A 15,808-nucleotide genomic window follows, 5' to 3' on the forward strand; every position below is an offset into this window, starting at 1 on the left:
AGGATACAGTGCCAGATCTCATTACAGATGGTTGTGAGCCACCATGTGGTTGCTGGGAATTGAACTCAGGACCTCTGGAAGAGCAGCTAGTGCTCTTAACCTCTGAGCCATCTCTCCAGCCCCCCAGATGCCATGTTTTAACAGGACCATTTTGAAGACTAACAGTGGAAGTCTTCAGCGAGATAAGGAACAAAGGGGACGCTGAGAGATTGCTCATAATTATATAGAAAAAGGGCATTCCTGGTACTCTTGTCTCAAGGATGTCTTTGTGGCCCCATTTGTCTGCCTGTCTCTGTCTGTGTGCATATGATTTTAAAATTTTCATTCTAGTTCCCGTAGCACTTAGCGAGTAGAATGCAGGAATGGAACTGGTGGAGTTTTACAAGTGGAGGCCCTCAGGGAGACTGCCCTCTGGAATGGTGAGGGTGGATTAAAGATGGGTATGTGTTTTATGTGTGTTTGAGTAAGTCTTTAAAGAGACAGAACATAGACAGTCTGATTATAAGCCACAAAAGTATTAAGTGTGTACAGATATATGTTACTGTGTTGTCTCTTGTGTTTTGACTGGAAAAAGACATTTGACTCTGGGAACTGCTAAGAAAGGTATCTTGACTTTAAAATATGGGGTCTAAGGATTTGATGCTTTGGAAAAGAGGTTCTGCTTTTGTCTCCACAGAGGATGAGAACCTTGTGGATTCATTCCAGGCTAACGTGGTTTGATTCACCGAGCCCCCCTGAAGTGTTGTTGTGAACACCCCAAAGATACAGTGCCCCCAAACAGTAGGAAGTCGTGTACAGAGAAACGACGCCCAAATTTCCTAAATAATTGTTTACTAGAACTCGGGGCCCCTTCTGTGATTCCCAAGCTCGGGCTGCTTCCCAGAGTCCCTGAGAGTGGCAGCAGTGCCAGGAGCCACAGTGGGGAGTGAGGCTTGTCGGCAACCGCGGCAACAAGTGCTGGAGCAGAGGCTAGCTGGAGTCACCCAGACTTTGCTGGGGTTGCCTGTTCACGGCATGAGAAGGCTGCAGTTCCTGGCTCTGTGTACCACTGGTGCGAGTGGCAAGGATGCTTCCCAGCAGCATCGCTCTGGCCTAATTCGTGCCTGGCCTGGCTGAGAGGGATCTCTGCCTGCCGCTGTAATGGCTGCTCTGGAATTGCCATCATCCAGGTGGCAGTGGGCAGCAGGTCCTGAGACCAAGGCAGGCCATGAAGGCAGCCAGGTCCCAGGCAGGAAGCCATGTGGAGGATGAGAGATGGAGATGGATAGGCACATCATGCAGAATGAAGTTGGATATTTATTTAGTGGATTATGGAAGGGAAGGGGAGAAGGGGGAAGAGCAGAGAGGAGGGGAAGGGGAGAAGTGGTGGGGAGAAGGGAGAGATAGAAGCTGCCTCGGAGATACACACACACATGGAAAGGATGGGACTCAGGCTGGAAGCTGAAGATTAGCTTGCCAAGGAGGACAGCGCAAGGAGTGGGTGTGGCTTGTCTCTTAAAGGGACAGGACAGACCATTACTTTCAAAATGCTTCTATTTTAGCAGGAGCTCCGAATTACAGGCTCCACCTGTTTGGTTTCCTTTTCACTGTCACTTTTCTGTTTTTGTCTATTGAGTTCGAACCCTAGTACCTCTTGCATGCTAGGTGAGTACTCATGGTAGGTAAGTACTGTATGACCAAGTGTCCCCCCACTTTTTTTTTTTTTTTTGTATTTCACATCTAATTCCATGCACTTTATTTTTATTTTTTGAGATAGAGTCTCTATGTAGCCCTGGCTGTTCTGAAATTCTACCTTGAATTCACAGAGATTTGCCTCCCATGAGTACTGAGATTACAGGCATGGGCCACTATGCCTGGCTGCTGTGATGTTTTCAAGACCAACAGTTAATACACAAATTTCTAGTCCCACAGAGTTTATATTCTAGTTATTTATTGGGACACACTAAAAATGATGACTAAATAAGTCTTTGAAAGTGTAAACTAGGTCAAAATAATTTAACTTTAAAAAGCAGATAGTAGTCTAGTAATTTTGCAAGAAAAGATGCTCGTTCATATTCCTTATATCGGTTGAAGTGCTTTACCCTCCGTAAATTCAGGTTACTCTCCAAATTCAGGTTAACTTTTCCTTTTCGTGGACAGCGGGGATTTTGTGTTGTCAGGTTGGCCTTGTCCTTAATTGCACAAGGACAATGAACAATGAACTGTCAACTAGATTATGGCCTGGCCTCTGAAGAGGAGACAAGAACTCAGTTGACGTTTCACCTCTGCCCCACAGCTGGGAGCAACACAGTACAAACTCCAATCCAGTGATTTCCTAAATGCGGTCTATGGACCAGCTGCACTAGAATTACTCAAGAGGGCAGGTTATCAGGTCCTTACCCCATGGCTACTGAACAAGAATCTCTCAGAGGCTTTGGAATTTGGAACCTAACAAATGTTGAGAGCATACTAAATTTGAGACTCACAAAAAATGGTTTAGTTGTATTGGTGTATGGGATTGGAGCACTCTGGCAACTCAGGAACGTTCCTGAAAAGCAAAAACTTAAGCTGTGTGTGAGAGGTTAGAGGAGGGGGAAGGGCTTCTCGCGATATTCCTTCGATGACAAAAATGGTCACTATGTCCCATCTCTCACACTACCAGCATCCTACTACGGTCACGACAATCTGTCTGCCCGGCAGTTTCAGCCACTTGGCTGTTGCCTGGGCTACAAAATACCACCCTTCCTGCCCGACCCAGGTTACTACACCAGGCCCTAAGACAGAGAGGGGGTTCCGGTTTCCATTGCCAGTATCCAAGATGGCGACACGAACGTCGGTACCATGGGAGCCACATGCTCCGTGCTTCGCCTCGGCTTCCTTAGGTCTCACTGGACTTTTGCAAGTCACTGTGGGAACCCTCGAGGACGCAATTCCCGGCTCCGACAGCAACACTCCGTTCTCTGCCTGAAAACACCTTATTCCTAGACACAGAATGCACAAGAAGCACCTAACACAACACCGCCCACCTGCGACGCAAGGCGGAGGGGCGCAGAATTTCGGACACCAGGGCCTGAGCCCTATTCATTGGCGGATCCATACCGCGGGGCGGGCCTGCACACTCATTGGTCAGCTCTCACGTCAGTCACGGGAAAACGGGGCGGAGGCGCGCTCGGCTATTGGGTTCGCTTTGCCGTCAATCAAAGCGACATCCGGTGACGGCGGGAATTCCGGCCAGCTGATTGGAGCAACTGTTTCTGGGGTGGCCGTGGAGGGCGGGTTTCCGAGCGCAGTGGAAGGAGGGGGCGGGGAGGGAAGCCGAGGCTGGGCGCTCCAGGCCGGCCGGAGGTGGCGGCGGCGGCGGTGGCGAGGCCGGGACTTGGGCTGAGGGCCTGCTGTGGCGGCAGCGCCGGACTGCGACCTCAGCAGTGGGTACCCGACACATTCCCTCTCCTGATGGGAGAGCCGCGGCGCAACAGGATCGAAGCTTGTGGGATGAGGGGCAGCGAGACGTGGTTGAGGGGCGGGAGGCAGGACGTGGGAGGCCGAGCGGAGTCCCAGTCCCACTCGGGCCTCGGACACGGCAGGAAAGAAACACGGGGCCGAGCAGAAAGCGTGTTCCTGGGTGGGCTGGGCCGAGCGGGGCCGAGGGCATGGGAGGGCGTGGCGAGGCTGGAATGGAGAGTGGGGTGGGGCCTCGGCTTGGAGGGCGGGGTGAGGCTGGCTTTTAAGGGTGGGTCAGGGCCGGGAAAGTAGCACTCGTCGCTTGGAGTTCCAGAAATCTCGAAGCCGAGGCGCCGACCGTGGGCATGGCAGCTTGGGCCCAGCCAGACTCGGGTATGGAGCAGGGTGGGACCGGACTCGAGCCAGGGCGCTCTCTGGCCTTCTTGGCTTTGAAGAACTTTGCCCGCTCTCTCAAACTTAATTGGCACTTGGCGAAGTTTTGGTAATAAATTGCGTGAGGACGGGCGGGTATCGAAAGCAGGAATGTTTACTCAACCGAACGAGGGTGTTCGTGGGTGTGTGTGCGTGGGTGTGTGAGTGTGTGCCTCGTACGTGTAGATCCCACTTCACCTCTGGAGTGAGGTTGAGAGGGGGCTACAACCGACGAGTCACTTTATGAGATTAATGGAAGCTCAAAAGTAGAAACCAGGAACGGAAAGGCAAATTTACCTTCTCCCCACTTGGCAACTTAGATTGAGAGCTTGGCCATATCCTTCTGCTTTGGCTCAGAAGGTCATGCGAATAAAGATAAAACCCCGTGAACTGAGGTTCCGGACGGAGCAGGGGTCTACTTCTAGAGGCTCTGCGCTCCTGTACCTTTTCTCCCCTTTCTTTTATTTTGCCATACTGGGGACTGAACCGAGGGCCTCTAAGGAGCCGCCAGTGATCAGTAACTGTGCCCTTTAAACTTTTTTCTCTTTTACTATTGAACTGGTCTCATTATTTTGTCCAGGCTGGTCCTACATTTCTGATCTTCATGTTTCAGCTTTCTGTATGGCCTCTGCTATGTGGCTCTACTTTTTTTTTTTTTTTAACGCAAAAATGATGGGAAAGGGAAATTAGCTTTCAAAGTTGAAAAAACAAAAAAGGCATTTTTTCTTCGTGTGAAACATTCGCGTCTACTTGTCACACGTTTCCCAATAATCTTTCCTTCCTCTTTAAGTTGGAAGAAACAATGACATGGGAAACCAACTTTTTTTTTTTAAGCTAGGAAATGGTCTTCTTGTGCTAAAATTAGAAACTGGGTAATGCGTTCTATTAGGAGTGTTGGTAAATGTGAGATATTTTGAATGCCCTGTGCAGTGTCTGCTTCCTCAAAGAAAGCTACTTTTAAGAAATACAATAAATATAGCAATTAGTAACTTGAGAGTGCCTTTCCTTCCTTTCCTGGTTGGTACAACAGGTTTGGTTTGGTTTTTCCTTGTGAAAGTAGCCTTGTAATGTGTTCTCTGCCTTCTCTCTGCGGGTTTCTACCCTGATTCTGATGTAAAGAGTGTGCAATCTTACCTTATTGCTCTCGTGATTCCCACTTCAGGTTTCTCTGGAAACCCCCCTGGTAAGCGCAGAGGAGGCGGGACACTCTGACCCAAGACAAAGACCTGTAGCTCCAGCCAAAGAAAATAAAGCCTAGGAAGGAGAAGGAAGGAAGAAAGTAAGAAGCAAGAACTCGGCCGGTCAGCTGCTCACGGACAGCCCGCAGTGGGATCTACAGAGGACACTGATGGGAGACGGTCTGGCTGGATGTGGACTGAAGACAGGAAACTGAGAGGGCCTTGAGGGCCTGGACTGGGTTAGCAACAGCTGAACTTTGAGAGGTGAGGTGTCAAGAAGGGAAGAGTGAATGTGGTCTGGAGTGTGGCTTTTGATCCACAGGGTGTCTTTTCCTCTGGGGCCATCAGGGAGCTCAGCCCCTGTGGTGTGCCAGGGTGGGGTACAGGGTCTTGCACTGAGGAGGGTAACCTGCCGGCTGGAGTGGCAGAGCAGTGGCCTTGATTTGTCTGGTTGAAGATTTAAAAACAAAAAGGCATAAACATTCTGGTCCTTCAGCAATGCTTTCTCTGAAGAAATACTTAACGGAAGGACTTCTCCAGTTCACCATTCTGCTGAGTCTGATTGGGGTTCGGGTGGACGTGGATACTTACCTGACCTCACAACTCCCCCCACTCCGGGAGATCATCCTGGGGCCCAGCTCTGCCTATACCCAGACCCAGTTCCACAACCTGAGGAATACCTTGGATGGCTATGGTATCCACCCCAAGAGCATAGACCTGGACAATTACTTCACTGCCCGGCGACTCCTCAGTCAAGTGAGGGCCCTGGATAGGTTCCAGGTGCCCACCACTGAGGTAAATGCTTGGCTGGTCCACCGGGATCCGGAGGGCTCTGTCTCTGGCAGCCAGCCCAACTCAGGCCTCGCCCTTGAGAGTTCCAGTGGCCTTCAAGACGTGACAGGCCCAGACAACGGGGTGAGAGAAAGCGAAACGGAGCAGGGATTCAGTGACGACTTGGAGGATTTGGGGGCTGTGGCCCCTCCTGTCGGTGGAGACCTAACCAAAGAGGTTAGTGGTCCTGTGGTTGTGGTGGGCTTGGGTGTTGGGGAGGTGTGGGCTAGTTCTGAAGGCTTGTTGGCTTCCCTTTAAGTCCTTTAAAGGAACCAAATAGATTGGGGTCAGGGGTTTGAACCTCTGGCACTGCTTGCATAGGATTGGGCTGAATTGATGGGAACTGGGAGGAGCATTTCATATTTTGAACCATTGACCCACCTCTGAGTGTATTGTCAGGGTAGGATGGTTCCTAGAACATGCCAGTATTTTTACTGCTTAGATTTCAGTATGACTGCTGGAGGCTTTATGTGGGGGGTGGGGAGCCGTGCTATGACGGGGTTTGATTGAGTGTATATTGTTTTTACACGTCCTGTGTGGCCTCTCTTGCCTTGTAAAGAACACGGATGCTGTACCTTGAAGTTCTCCATTGCGTTTAGGCCTGTTGTTGTAAACTCCCTTTAGTTCTCCTGGGCTTGAGCCAAGAGGTAGACTTGGATAGTTATTCTTGGCCAGGAGAGGCCAAGGCTCCCATTTTTTGCTGAAGGCCTGTTGTGGGGAGTAGAGCAGAAAAGGCTGGAAGCTAGAGGAGCTGTGCTCTTCCCAGATCAGCTTGTTCCTCCTGGGTGGAAAAGGGTGCAGTTCCTTTCCTTCAGTGATACAGATGGCTGCTGCTGCCCCTGTCTGACCTAGGTAGTGAAACAACTTTGGCTTGCCACAAGCCCTAGGAGCTCAAAAAAGACCCACTGCTCTATGGCCCTGGGTTGATTGATGTGAGAGGCTAGCTGGCTGCAGAGCTTGACTTCTCTGCCCATCATCTCAGACCACATTTTGTCTCCCTTCTTGCAGTAAGCCAATTCATTATCTTTTTGGTGACCAATCAGGTTCTCATTTAGTTTTTTTTTTTTTTTTTTTTTTTTTTTTTTTTTTTTTGTCGTAGCTGTGGGGAGGGAGATGCTACTGGCACCTGATAGGCAGGGCCAGGGATGCTGCTGCTGACACTCTTAAACAGCACAGGGTGGCCTCAGACTACGTAGTTAAGGATATTGGGAAAGCCACTGAGATTAGTTAGCTCTTACTGGATCTGTGTGAGAAAGGCTGGCATTGTCTGATCTTGGAGGTGAGGAGCATTTTCTGCCCACCAGGACCTTTTGTCTGACATCCTTGCAAATTTACGTTTTTGAAATGGTCTGGCTGGCTTGGATCTTGTTGTATAGACCAGAGAAGCCTTGAATTCATGACCTTCTCCTGCCTTTACCTCTCAAATGCTGGGGTTATAGGTCTGCCCCAGGTGGGGCAACATCTTAGATTCTTGCACTGTCACTTGGAACTTAACCTTTTTCTGCTTCTTCTTACCCTGTCTTTCAAACGGGTTTCTGAAGTTCAGTGACCTAATGAAACCCTGTTTCTGCCCCACGAGGCATGGGACGGGTCTTCTCCTGAGAACCAACCCTACAGGATTTAGCCCTTCAGCGAGTTTTTTTGAGGGGGGGTCTAGAATGTTTTGGGTGTGACTGGGTGTGTTGGGGCAGAATGGCTGGAGTTTGGTATCTGCTTTCCTGTTCTTAGCCATTAAGAAAGTTGTTTTCCTTGACCCCAGGCCTTTACCACTCCTTTGGGAAGTTGGGTGGGTCATGCTTGTGGGACCCAGGCTTGGGAGGAGGAAAGGGAGGCTTATAATGTGCCTAGAACAACATTTCCTCAGTAACTCAGGGATAAAAATACCCAGGTCCAGAGCATGTGACAGGCACTGCTGGAGCTGGTATTATCGCTGGGGTGGCAGTGCTCCCTGCTGCCAGGCCTGTTCGATGGACAGCCATAGCTTAGGTCCTTGTCAGGGATAGGATTCCCCTCCAGGTTGGCATCCTGCCCAGAGCAAGGGGTGGCCTGTTTACAGCTCTTTGCAGGCAAGAAGCAGGCTGTAACCAAGGGAGGACACACTGTCTCTCTGGCCTGACCTTAGACTCTGGGGAAGTAGGATGAGGCGAAAGCTGTTGCCCCCGAGAAAGCAATCCAGGAGGCAGAATTGTGATTTCAAGTCCCAGTTCTGCCGGGTTGTACCTCCTCCCCTGCTAGGAGAGATACTAGTTCGGTTTGGGCACCAAATGCTTGCTCTTTTTTTTTTTTTTTTTGCCTTCTTGAGCTCCCCACCCACACCCCAAGTTGTTCTTTAAAAAAGCTAAAATGAAAGGAGGTAACTGGCATATTTGGGGCCTGGATGGTGCCCAACACCTGTCTCTCTAAGGCGAGGATTCAGAATTGTGTGTCTCTCACCTTTTGTTAGAGGCTAGGCCTGGCCTGTACTGACATGTCGCATGTGTGTAATAATGGCTTTCCCTTTCCTCCAGTCTGGTCTTCTGGCCTGTTTTAGGGTGACAAAGCTCCTGGACCTTTTTTTCTTTTGGCTTGGCAGCATTGGGTTCCTGCCCAACCTGGCTTGTGATCCCTTGCCTTGAGGACTGGCCACAGCCTTCTTAAGGAATGGGAAAACTCCTTCCACTTCCCAGCAAAGAATTTAGTTTCTGGAGGAGTGTCTGCCCAGTCACAGGAGTGGGCTGGGAGAGCAAGATGCGACAGGAGGGAGGGAGAAGAGTGGCACCCCCCCCTCCAGGACTCTCACTGCACCACCCCAGCTGATTGACTGGGCTGGGTGGGGCTGCCCGCCCCTGGGTGCATCTCCTCAAGGAGACGGAGGCGGCCCAGGGATGGGCCGGTTCTTTGCGGCAGCTTCTCCAGCTGCCCTGGTGCAGAGATTGGCTCCCTTCTGCAGCTAGGTAACAGGCGGTGGGAGGGGATTGGCTCCTTCCGCATCTCCAGCGGAGACTTGGGGGAGGAGATTGGCTCCCGGCGCAGCCTAGGTAACGACAGTGGGAGGAGATTGGCTCTTTCCGCAGCCCCAGCTGCTGACCTGGGGGAGGGGATTGGCTCTCTGCAGCCTCAGCAGTGACCTGCGGGGTGGGAGGGGGAGGGGATTGGCTCCTTGCGGCAGCCTAGGTAACAAGTTTGGGGGGCGTGGGGAGGGGGAAAGGGAGGAGCGGGAGGACAGGCCCAGGAGGTAGCTCGCTTTCCTCTGCAGCGTGAGCACGGAGCATGGGGTGGGAGTCCCGACTCACTGCAGCCTCTGCGGTGAGCTCAGGGTGGGGGCTGCTGGGCGCTTGAGTGGAACTGGGGTTGTGAGGTGGGAGGGGGCTGCTCCAGGATGGAGGAAGGGGGCTGGGCTGGGCCGCCCAGGCAGCAGCACGGGCGGGGCACCTTCCTCGGGCCCCTCGGAGCTACCAAGGGGCCACCCTTCCAGCCTGGTGTGCTTCCTGCAAGCCACGAGCTCCTTGCAGCCCCCTGCCCGGCTTACCGGCACCGGCTGCCCTGGGGCTCCTCTCGCAGATCATGACCCGCCTGGACCGCAGCTCTCACAGTGGTGGGGGCCATGCCAAAGACAGGCCCCTTAACTCTTGGCTGGCTGGTCACCGGGTGGCCCAGCCCCCCTCTGCGTCTGGGTCCAGGGCTTCTGTTCAGGTTGGTGTATGGTGGGAGATTCAAGGGAGAGATCCATGTGGGAGGTCTTAGGATGGGGTAGGTGGTGGTTGGAAAGTACAGTTCCTGCCTGGGGGTCGGGAGGTCTAAAGATACTTTTCAGTGGAAACCGTGTGCTTTTACATCTCTGAATGGAAGGTGACACTTGAGGGTCTCTTCAGGCTTCTTGGGAGGACTCCTAAAGGGAGAGGTATATATAGGAAATCCAAATGGCTCTATTGGAGTTCTGTGCTGATGTCAGTGGGGGTGGCAGTAGGTGCAGGAACTGTCTAGGAGCCACAGAACAAAGTGGAAGGAGGCATTTTAATGTCCAAGGTTGCAGTCAGAGCTCAGCAATGATGAGAGTTATGTCCTTGAGTGGGTTGACTGATGGGGAGCTGGTGAGTCCTGGGGTGTGGTATGGGAGGGAGGAATGGAGGTAGCATTGGTGTAAGGGGACACAGTGAAATTAGCTTGAGCAGGGGTGGAGTGTGTAGTGGGGATCATCTGACTGAGGTTCCCTTGGGATTGAGGCAGCTTGCTAGGAGCAGTTGAATTCTGTCAGGGACAGAGCTTGAGGTGAGACTGGGCCTTTAATAGTTGTGGATGTTCAAGCTTACTCCAGCTGTCAACCAGTGAAGGGGGAATGGCTGTAGGAAGGGCTGGAGACAGCCTGTCGTTGTCATTGGTTGCATCAGGTGGTTGGAAATGCAGGGATTTTCCTCTCCAGGCCACCCCACCCCTTTATGCAAATGGAGTGGCACCACAGGCTGATGCAAGCCTGGTCACTGCTAAGCAATTCCACAGGGCAGTTTGCCCTTGTTGGCCATGGTCAGACAGTCTGTTTTCAGGGGCTCTTCCTGAAATGAGAGGTGTCTCTTGCTTCCTCCTCTTCCTTATTAGAGGTGATGCAGTCCTGCCCTTTAGCTTGGGTGTGACTCTGGCCCTCATGCTAAACCCGAAGACCTGTGTGACTCTAGATATGTTAGTAGTTTTTACTACTGGCTCTTTTTTTTGGTGGAAGATTGCCTGGGAATGGACGAGTGATGCCTTACTGGTCAGAGGAAGCAAGGGAGAAAGGCTGACAGGCACAGGCCTGGGTAGAGCCCCACCCAGGACCAACTGGAGTGTCACTAGGTGGGACCTCTGAGGGGCAGGACTGGGAGCTCTCTCCCCTTGGAGCAGGGGCTACTTGAAAGCTAAAGTCATCTTGGTCTGTCTTTCAGGATATAGATCTGATTGACATCCTTTGGCGACAGGATATTGATCTGGGGGCTGGGCGTGAGGTTTTTGACTACAGTCATCGCCAGAAGGAGCAGGATGTGGATAAGGAACTGCAAGATGGAGGAGAACAAGAGGACACCTGGGCAGGCGAGGGCGCGGAAGCTCTGGCCCGAGACCTGCTAGTAGATGGAGAGACTGGGGAGAGCTTCCCTGCACAGGTATTGCTGCGTCCATCACTGGTCTCTGCTCTCCCCACTCCAACTCCGCAGACTCACCAGGCTGGAGCTCTAACAGAAAACCTGCTCTGAGGGAGAGTGTGTCTTTGCGGTGGACTTGATTGTATTTTGGCATAGGGTCTGTAAAGGCACAGAGACTGGGGTATGGAAGTGGGGAGGGGAGGAGCAGTGGACTCAGAAGCACTGGGTCTCTGCAGTAGACATTGCAGACAGGCGAAGTGTCTAGCTTCTTAGGACACTTTTGTTGTTCCTGGGAGTATGGGACTCAGGTTGACCATTCAGAATGACTAGGACACTGCAGACGTACAGCGGTTCTTGTGAAGATGGATCAATCCTAGATAGCCAGGGCCCAGGCCAGTCAGATTTATAATTGCTATTGCCACAGGTGCCTGGTGGGAATAATCAGACAGCCCCATCCTTGGGAAAATGTCTTAGGCTGCTGGAGGTCACCTGCCCCTTTGGAGAGAATACTAAGGTGAGCAGGACCAGAGAGCTCACCAAGCAAATAGTACAACCTGCACAACACCCCCCCCCCCTCCTTAGCTGCAGGGTCAGCTCTTGATTCTGGCCTTAGCCTGACTGCTGGGGATGAATTCAGAGGAAGAGACAGGGAGCCAGATGGTAGTTACTAGTGAGAAAGCAAGAGGTGGACGCCCCACATTTAAGTCTGTGCTCTGCCTTAGTTCCCTCCAGACGTTTCCAGCATCACAGAAGCAGTGCCTAGTGAGAGTGAGTCTCCTGCCCTTCAGAACAGCCTTCTATCTCCTCTTCTGACGGGAACAGAGTCACCATTTGATTTGGAACAGCAGTGGCAAGATCTCATGTCCATCATGGAAATGCAGGTAGGACTGTCAGAAGAGCATAGCCTGCAGGCTTCTGCGTAGGGTCTCCCAGCGTGCAGTCACACGTCCCCGGCGGCTAACATTTTTCTCTGGCTAGTCATTAGGAAAGTAGGAACACTTAAGGGATGACTCCAGGTGTCCCTTGAGGCTGGGTGGGATTGAGTTATAACTCAGTATGGAGCCTTCCAAAGCATGGGCTGTCTTGGAGCTGTGCCTTCTCTTGTGTCTATGCCACTATGTGGCATCTCACATAGTGCTGTATAACCACTGGAGTCTCGCTTTGGCCTGCTGGCCATCTGCTTAGCCCTTTGTTGTCTTGTTTGCAGTGCTGGGGGTGGAGCCCAGGGTCCCTGCTAGGCACGTGCTCCACCACTGAGCTCTCTTTAGCCCTCTGTTGTTAACTGTAGGCAGTGGAAGGTCAGAAATGTCTGGCAGCTGATCTGCTTGTGGTCGCAGCAAGCTTTGCTGCACGTTTTCTTACCTATACTTGGATATGTTCATTGTATATGCCGTTTCACTCCAAGGTAGGGAGTCACTCTAGCCACACATGAGCAGGAGCTGGTCAGTCCTGTATTAGGTGAGCCCATAGTTAGGAATCCCCTGTGCCAAGCTTACTGGTTTAATCTAGGGGTTTTGCGGTCCAGTTTCTTGCTCTTTTGCCCAAGGAGCTGTGCTTCGGTCAGGAGCCTGCAGGGCGTGAGTCTGCTCCTTTTGAATGATGGTACAATTCTCCCTCCCTTCCAGGCTATGGAAGTGAATACATCAGCAAGTGAAATTCTGTACAATGCCCCTCCTGGAGACCCTCTTAGCACCAACTACAGCCTTGCGCCCAACACTCCTATCAATCAGAATGTCAGCCTGCATCAGGCATCCCTGGGGGGCTGCAGCCAGGACTTCTCCCTCTTCAGCCCCGAGGTGGAGAACCTACCTGTGGCCAGCAGCTCCACACTGCTTCCACTTGTCCCAAGCAACTCTACCAGCCTCAACTCCACCTTTGGCTCTACCAACCTAGCAGGGCTTTTCTTTCCATCCCAGCTCAATGGCACAGTCAATGATACATCAGGCCCTGAGCTGCCTGACCCCCTGGGGGGCCTGTTAGATGAAGCTATGCTGGATGAGATCAGCCTGATGGACCTGGCCATTGAGGAGGGCTTCAACCCGGTGCAGGCCTCCCAGCTGGAGGAGGAGTTTGACTCTGACTCAGGCCTCTCCTTGGACTCCAGCCATAGCCCTTCCTCCCTGAGCAGCTCGGAAGGCAGCTCTTCTTCCTCTTCCTCCTCCTCTTCTGCTTCCTCCTCTGCCTCTTCTTCCTTTTCTGAGGAAGGTGCTGTTGGTTACAGCTCTGATTCTGAGACCCTAGATCTAGAAGAGGCCGAGGGTGCAGTGGGCTACCAGCCAGAATACTCCAAGTTCTGCCGCATGAGCTACCAGGATCCTTCTCAGCTCTCTTGCCTTCCCTACTTAGAGCATGTGGGCCACAATCACACGTACAATATGGCACCCAGTGCCCTTGACTCTGCTGATCTACCACCACCCAGCACCCTCAAGAAAGGTAGCAAGGAAAAGCAGGCTGACTTCCTGGACAAGCAGATGAGCCGAGATGAGCACAGAGCCCGAGCCATGAAGATCCCATTCACTAATGACAAAATCATTAACCTGCCTGTAGAGGAATTCAATGAGCTGCTGTCCAAATACCAGCTGAGCGAGGCTCAGCTGAGCCTCATCCGGGACATCCGGCGCCGGGGCAAGAACAAGATGGCTGCACAGAACTGCCGCAAGCGCAAGCTGGACACCATCTTGAACCTAGAACGTGATGTGGAGGACTTGCAGCGAGACAAGGCCCGATTGCTCCGCGAAAAGGTAGAGTTCCTGCGGTCACTGCGACAGATGAAACAGAAGGTCCAGAGCTTATACCAAGAAGTATTTGGGCGGCTGCGGGATGAGAATGGGAGGCCCTACTCACCCAGCCAGTATGCGCTTCAGTATGCTGGGGATGGCAGTGTCCTCCTCATCCGTCGCACGATGGCTGACCAGCAGGCCCGGCGACAGGAGAGAAAGCCAAAGGACCGGAGGAAGTGAGCCTGGGGAGGCAGGGGGTGGACGCTCACTAAGACCGAAACTGGAGAAGGGCTGGGCCTGGACCTAACATTGGGGACTTAAATGCCTTCTTATCCAATATATCTTCTCAGATGGGATGACTGCGGGTCAGTGCACAGAAGAGGCGGGCGCAGGCGCTGTCTGGCTTAGCTTCCCCACTGGGTGTGGGTGGAAATGACCAGACTGTTTGAGTGATTGGGGTCCCCAGCCTACCTCCCTTCTTTCTCCTGAGGGAAGGGTGATGTTGGCATGCTGAAGGTAGAGGAGGCTGTGTGAAGGCTGACAGAGGGGAAAGGAGGACTTGGGAGAACAGAGAAGTAGTAGAATGTCTCATTCCTGGAAGGAAAAAAGGAGGAAATCCCCTAAAATCAGAGGGAGCGGTAGGGGCCTTGGCCGGCATTCTAGGCAGTGAGTGTAAGTGACTCCAGTGGTGTGGAAACAGACGTGGTGGGGCCGTGGAAGGGCCTTTTAACTGTTTGTTGAACTCTGTCATCCCTGAAGAGGAAGAAACTCTTGGATGGCACCTATAATGTTTTAGTTACTGAGACAGGAAGCTGTAGGGGACCCAACACTGACTTGTTTTCAAGCCAGAGGGGGGCAGAGGGTATAGAAAAGTGATAGTGAGGCCTGTGTTGCAGCAGCCCCAACATCAAGCATGTCACTCACTGCCACCACAGCCACCTCCCTCTCTAGCCACCCCAGAGCTGAGGCTCCCGCTGTCCTCGCGAGAGCCTGCATGGAAATGCTGTACCCCTCCCACTCTCCTCCTTTTGTAGTACCCACCCTCACTAGCTGCCTATAGCTCTCTGGAGTGGGGTGCTATCTGGCAGTACCCGGAACTTGGCCTACAGCTTCCTCTGCAGGGGCTAAACAGAAGCAAGGTGATGTTATGGAGGGGGAAGCCAGCTCTGACCTCCAGGCCCTGTTCAGCACAACATTGGGAAGAGGTTCTTCCCTCAGGGCCCTCTGCCTACAACACCTGGGCTTGTCACTGGGGGAAACAAAACCTATAAACCCCAGCAACAAAACCTAGTCCTCTTAGAATCTCTTGCGCTTTGATTTTTTTAGGGCGTGTGCCCTGTTTCACTTATAGGGCCTAGGATGCTTGTGTTGAGTAAAAAGGAGATGCCCCAATATTCAAAGCTGCTAAATGTTCTCTTTGCCATAAAGACTCCGTGTAACTGTGTAACACTTGGGATTTTTCTCCTCTGTCCCGAGGTCTTGTTTTCTTTTTTTGGTTTCTTTCTAGGAAAATGAGAAGTGCATGAAAGGGGCTAGAGATTTTTCTCCCCTAGGCTTTCAGCTTCAGGAAGCTGCTTTACAGCCTGTTTAGCCTGGGCTCCTGAAGGACAGCCCTGGGAGGGAGAGTGAAGGGCAGCACCACGGTAGCCAGATGGTTCCAGGACCAGTGTCTTTTTTTTTTTTTTTTCTTTTTGGTAACTTTGCCCTGCCGAGCCCCTACCCCCCATCCTGGTCAGCTCTGGAGTACTGTCTGCCCCCTAACTAGCAGGGGTGAGTCGGGGAAGCACTGATTCTCCTGTGCAAAGGAGGGCTTTCCTAACCGAGAATAGAGATAGAAAGTGTGAGCCTGGGCGTGCTTTTTATAAATTATTTTCCTTGTAGATTTTATTTTTAATTTATCTCTGTGACCTGCCAGGGAGAGGAGAGAAAGAAAAATGCTGTGAGCACATGACAAAATAAAATCAAATAAAACGGATGGTTCAGTTTTTCTCTCCCCCTCCCCTTTTGAATTCTAATGAGAGTCCAGGAAATGGGCCCTGTGGGGGAAGATTGGCCATTGTGTGTTTAAGGTGGAGTTCCCTTGGAGAGGTGGGTGGAGGTGGACCGCATTGAACTACCTGCAGGTGGACGTCTTGGT

The 15,808-nt window shown here is 52.0% G+C and overlaps 1 protein-coding gene across 4 annotated transcripts; it reads left to right on the forward strand.

The window, feature by feature from the left end:
- The first annotated feature begins 3,280 nt into the window (after nt 1-3,280).
- On the forward strand, nt 3,281-15,112 carry Nfe2l1 (nuclear factor, erythroid 2 like 1). 4 transcript variants are annotated; one of them, XM_026789827.1, is made up of 5 exons: nt 3,281-3,408; nt 5,015-6,038; nt 10,757-10,972; nt 11,674-11,832; nt 12,577-15,112. In XM_026789827.1, the coding sequence occupies exons 2-5, from the start codon at nt 5,529-5,531 to the stop codon at nt 13,909-13,911; spliced, it is 2,220 nt and encodes a 739-aa protein (XP_026645628.1). In that variant the 5' UTR covers nt 3,281-3,408; nt 5,015-5,528; the 3' UTR covers nt 13,912-15,112. The 4 variants fall into 4 exon arrangements, with proteins under 4 accessions (XP_026645628.1, XP_005368400.1, XP_005368401.1 ...); XM_005368343.2 differs by having other exon boundaries at nt 3,281-3,404; XM_005368344.2 differs by lacking the exon at nt 3,281-3,408 and adding an exon at nt 3,734-3,813.
- The last annotated feature ends 696 nt before the right edge of the window (nt 15,113-15,808 follow it).

Source organism: Microtus ochrogaster, unplaced genomic scaffold (genome assembly GCF_000317375.1).
Source record: "Microtus ochrogaster isolate Prairie Vole_2 unplaced genomic scaffold, MicOch1.0 UNK31, whole genome shotgun sequence".
In the NCBI taxonomy this organism is placed as follows: domain Eukaryota; kingdom Metazoa; phylum Chordata; class Mammalia; order Rodentia; family Cricetidae; genus Microtus; species Microtus ochrogaster.

What these genes read in the sequence shown, in the direction of transcription:
- Nfe2l1 (XM_026789827.1), top strand. Translation starts at nt 5,529, where the DNA reads ATGCTTTCTCTGAAGAAATACTTAACGGAAGGACTTCTCCAGTTCACC. An exon ending in GTGGAGACCTAACCAAAGAG is followed by an intron (nt 6,039 to 10,756) that starts GTTAGTGGTCCT and finishes TCTGTCTTTCAG; the next exon opens with GATATAGATCTGATTGACAT. An exon ending in TGTCCATCATGGAAATGCAG is followed by an intron (nt 11,833 to 12,576) that starts GTAGGACTGTCA and finishes CCTCCCTTCCAG; the next exon opens with GCTATGGAAGTGAATACATC.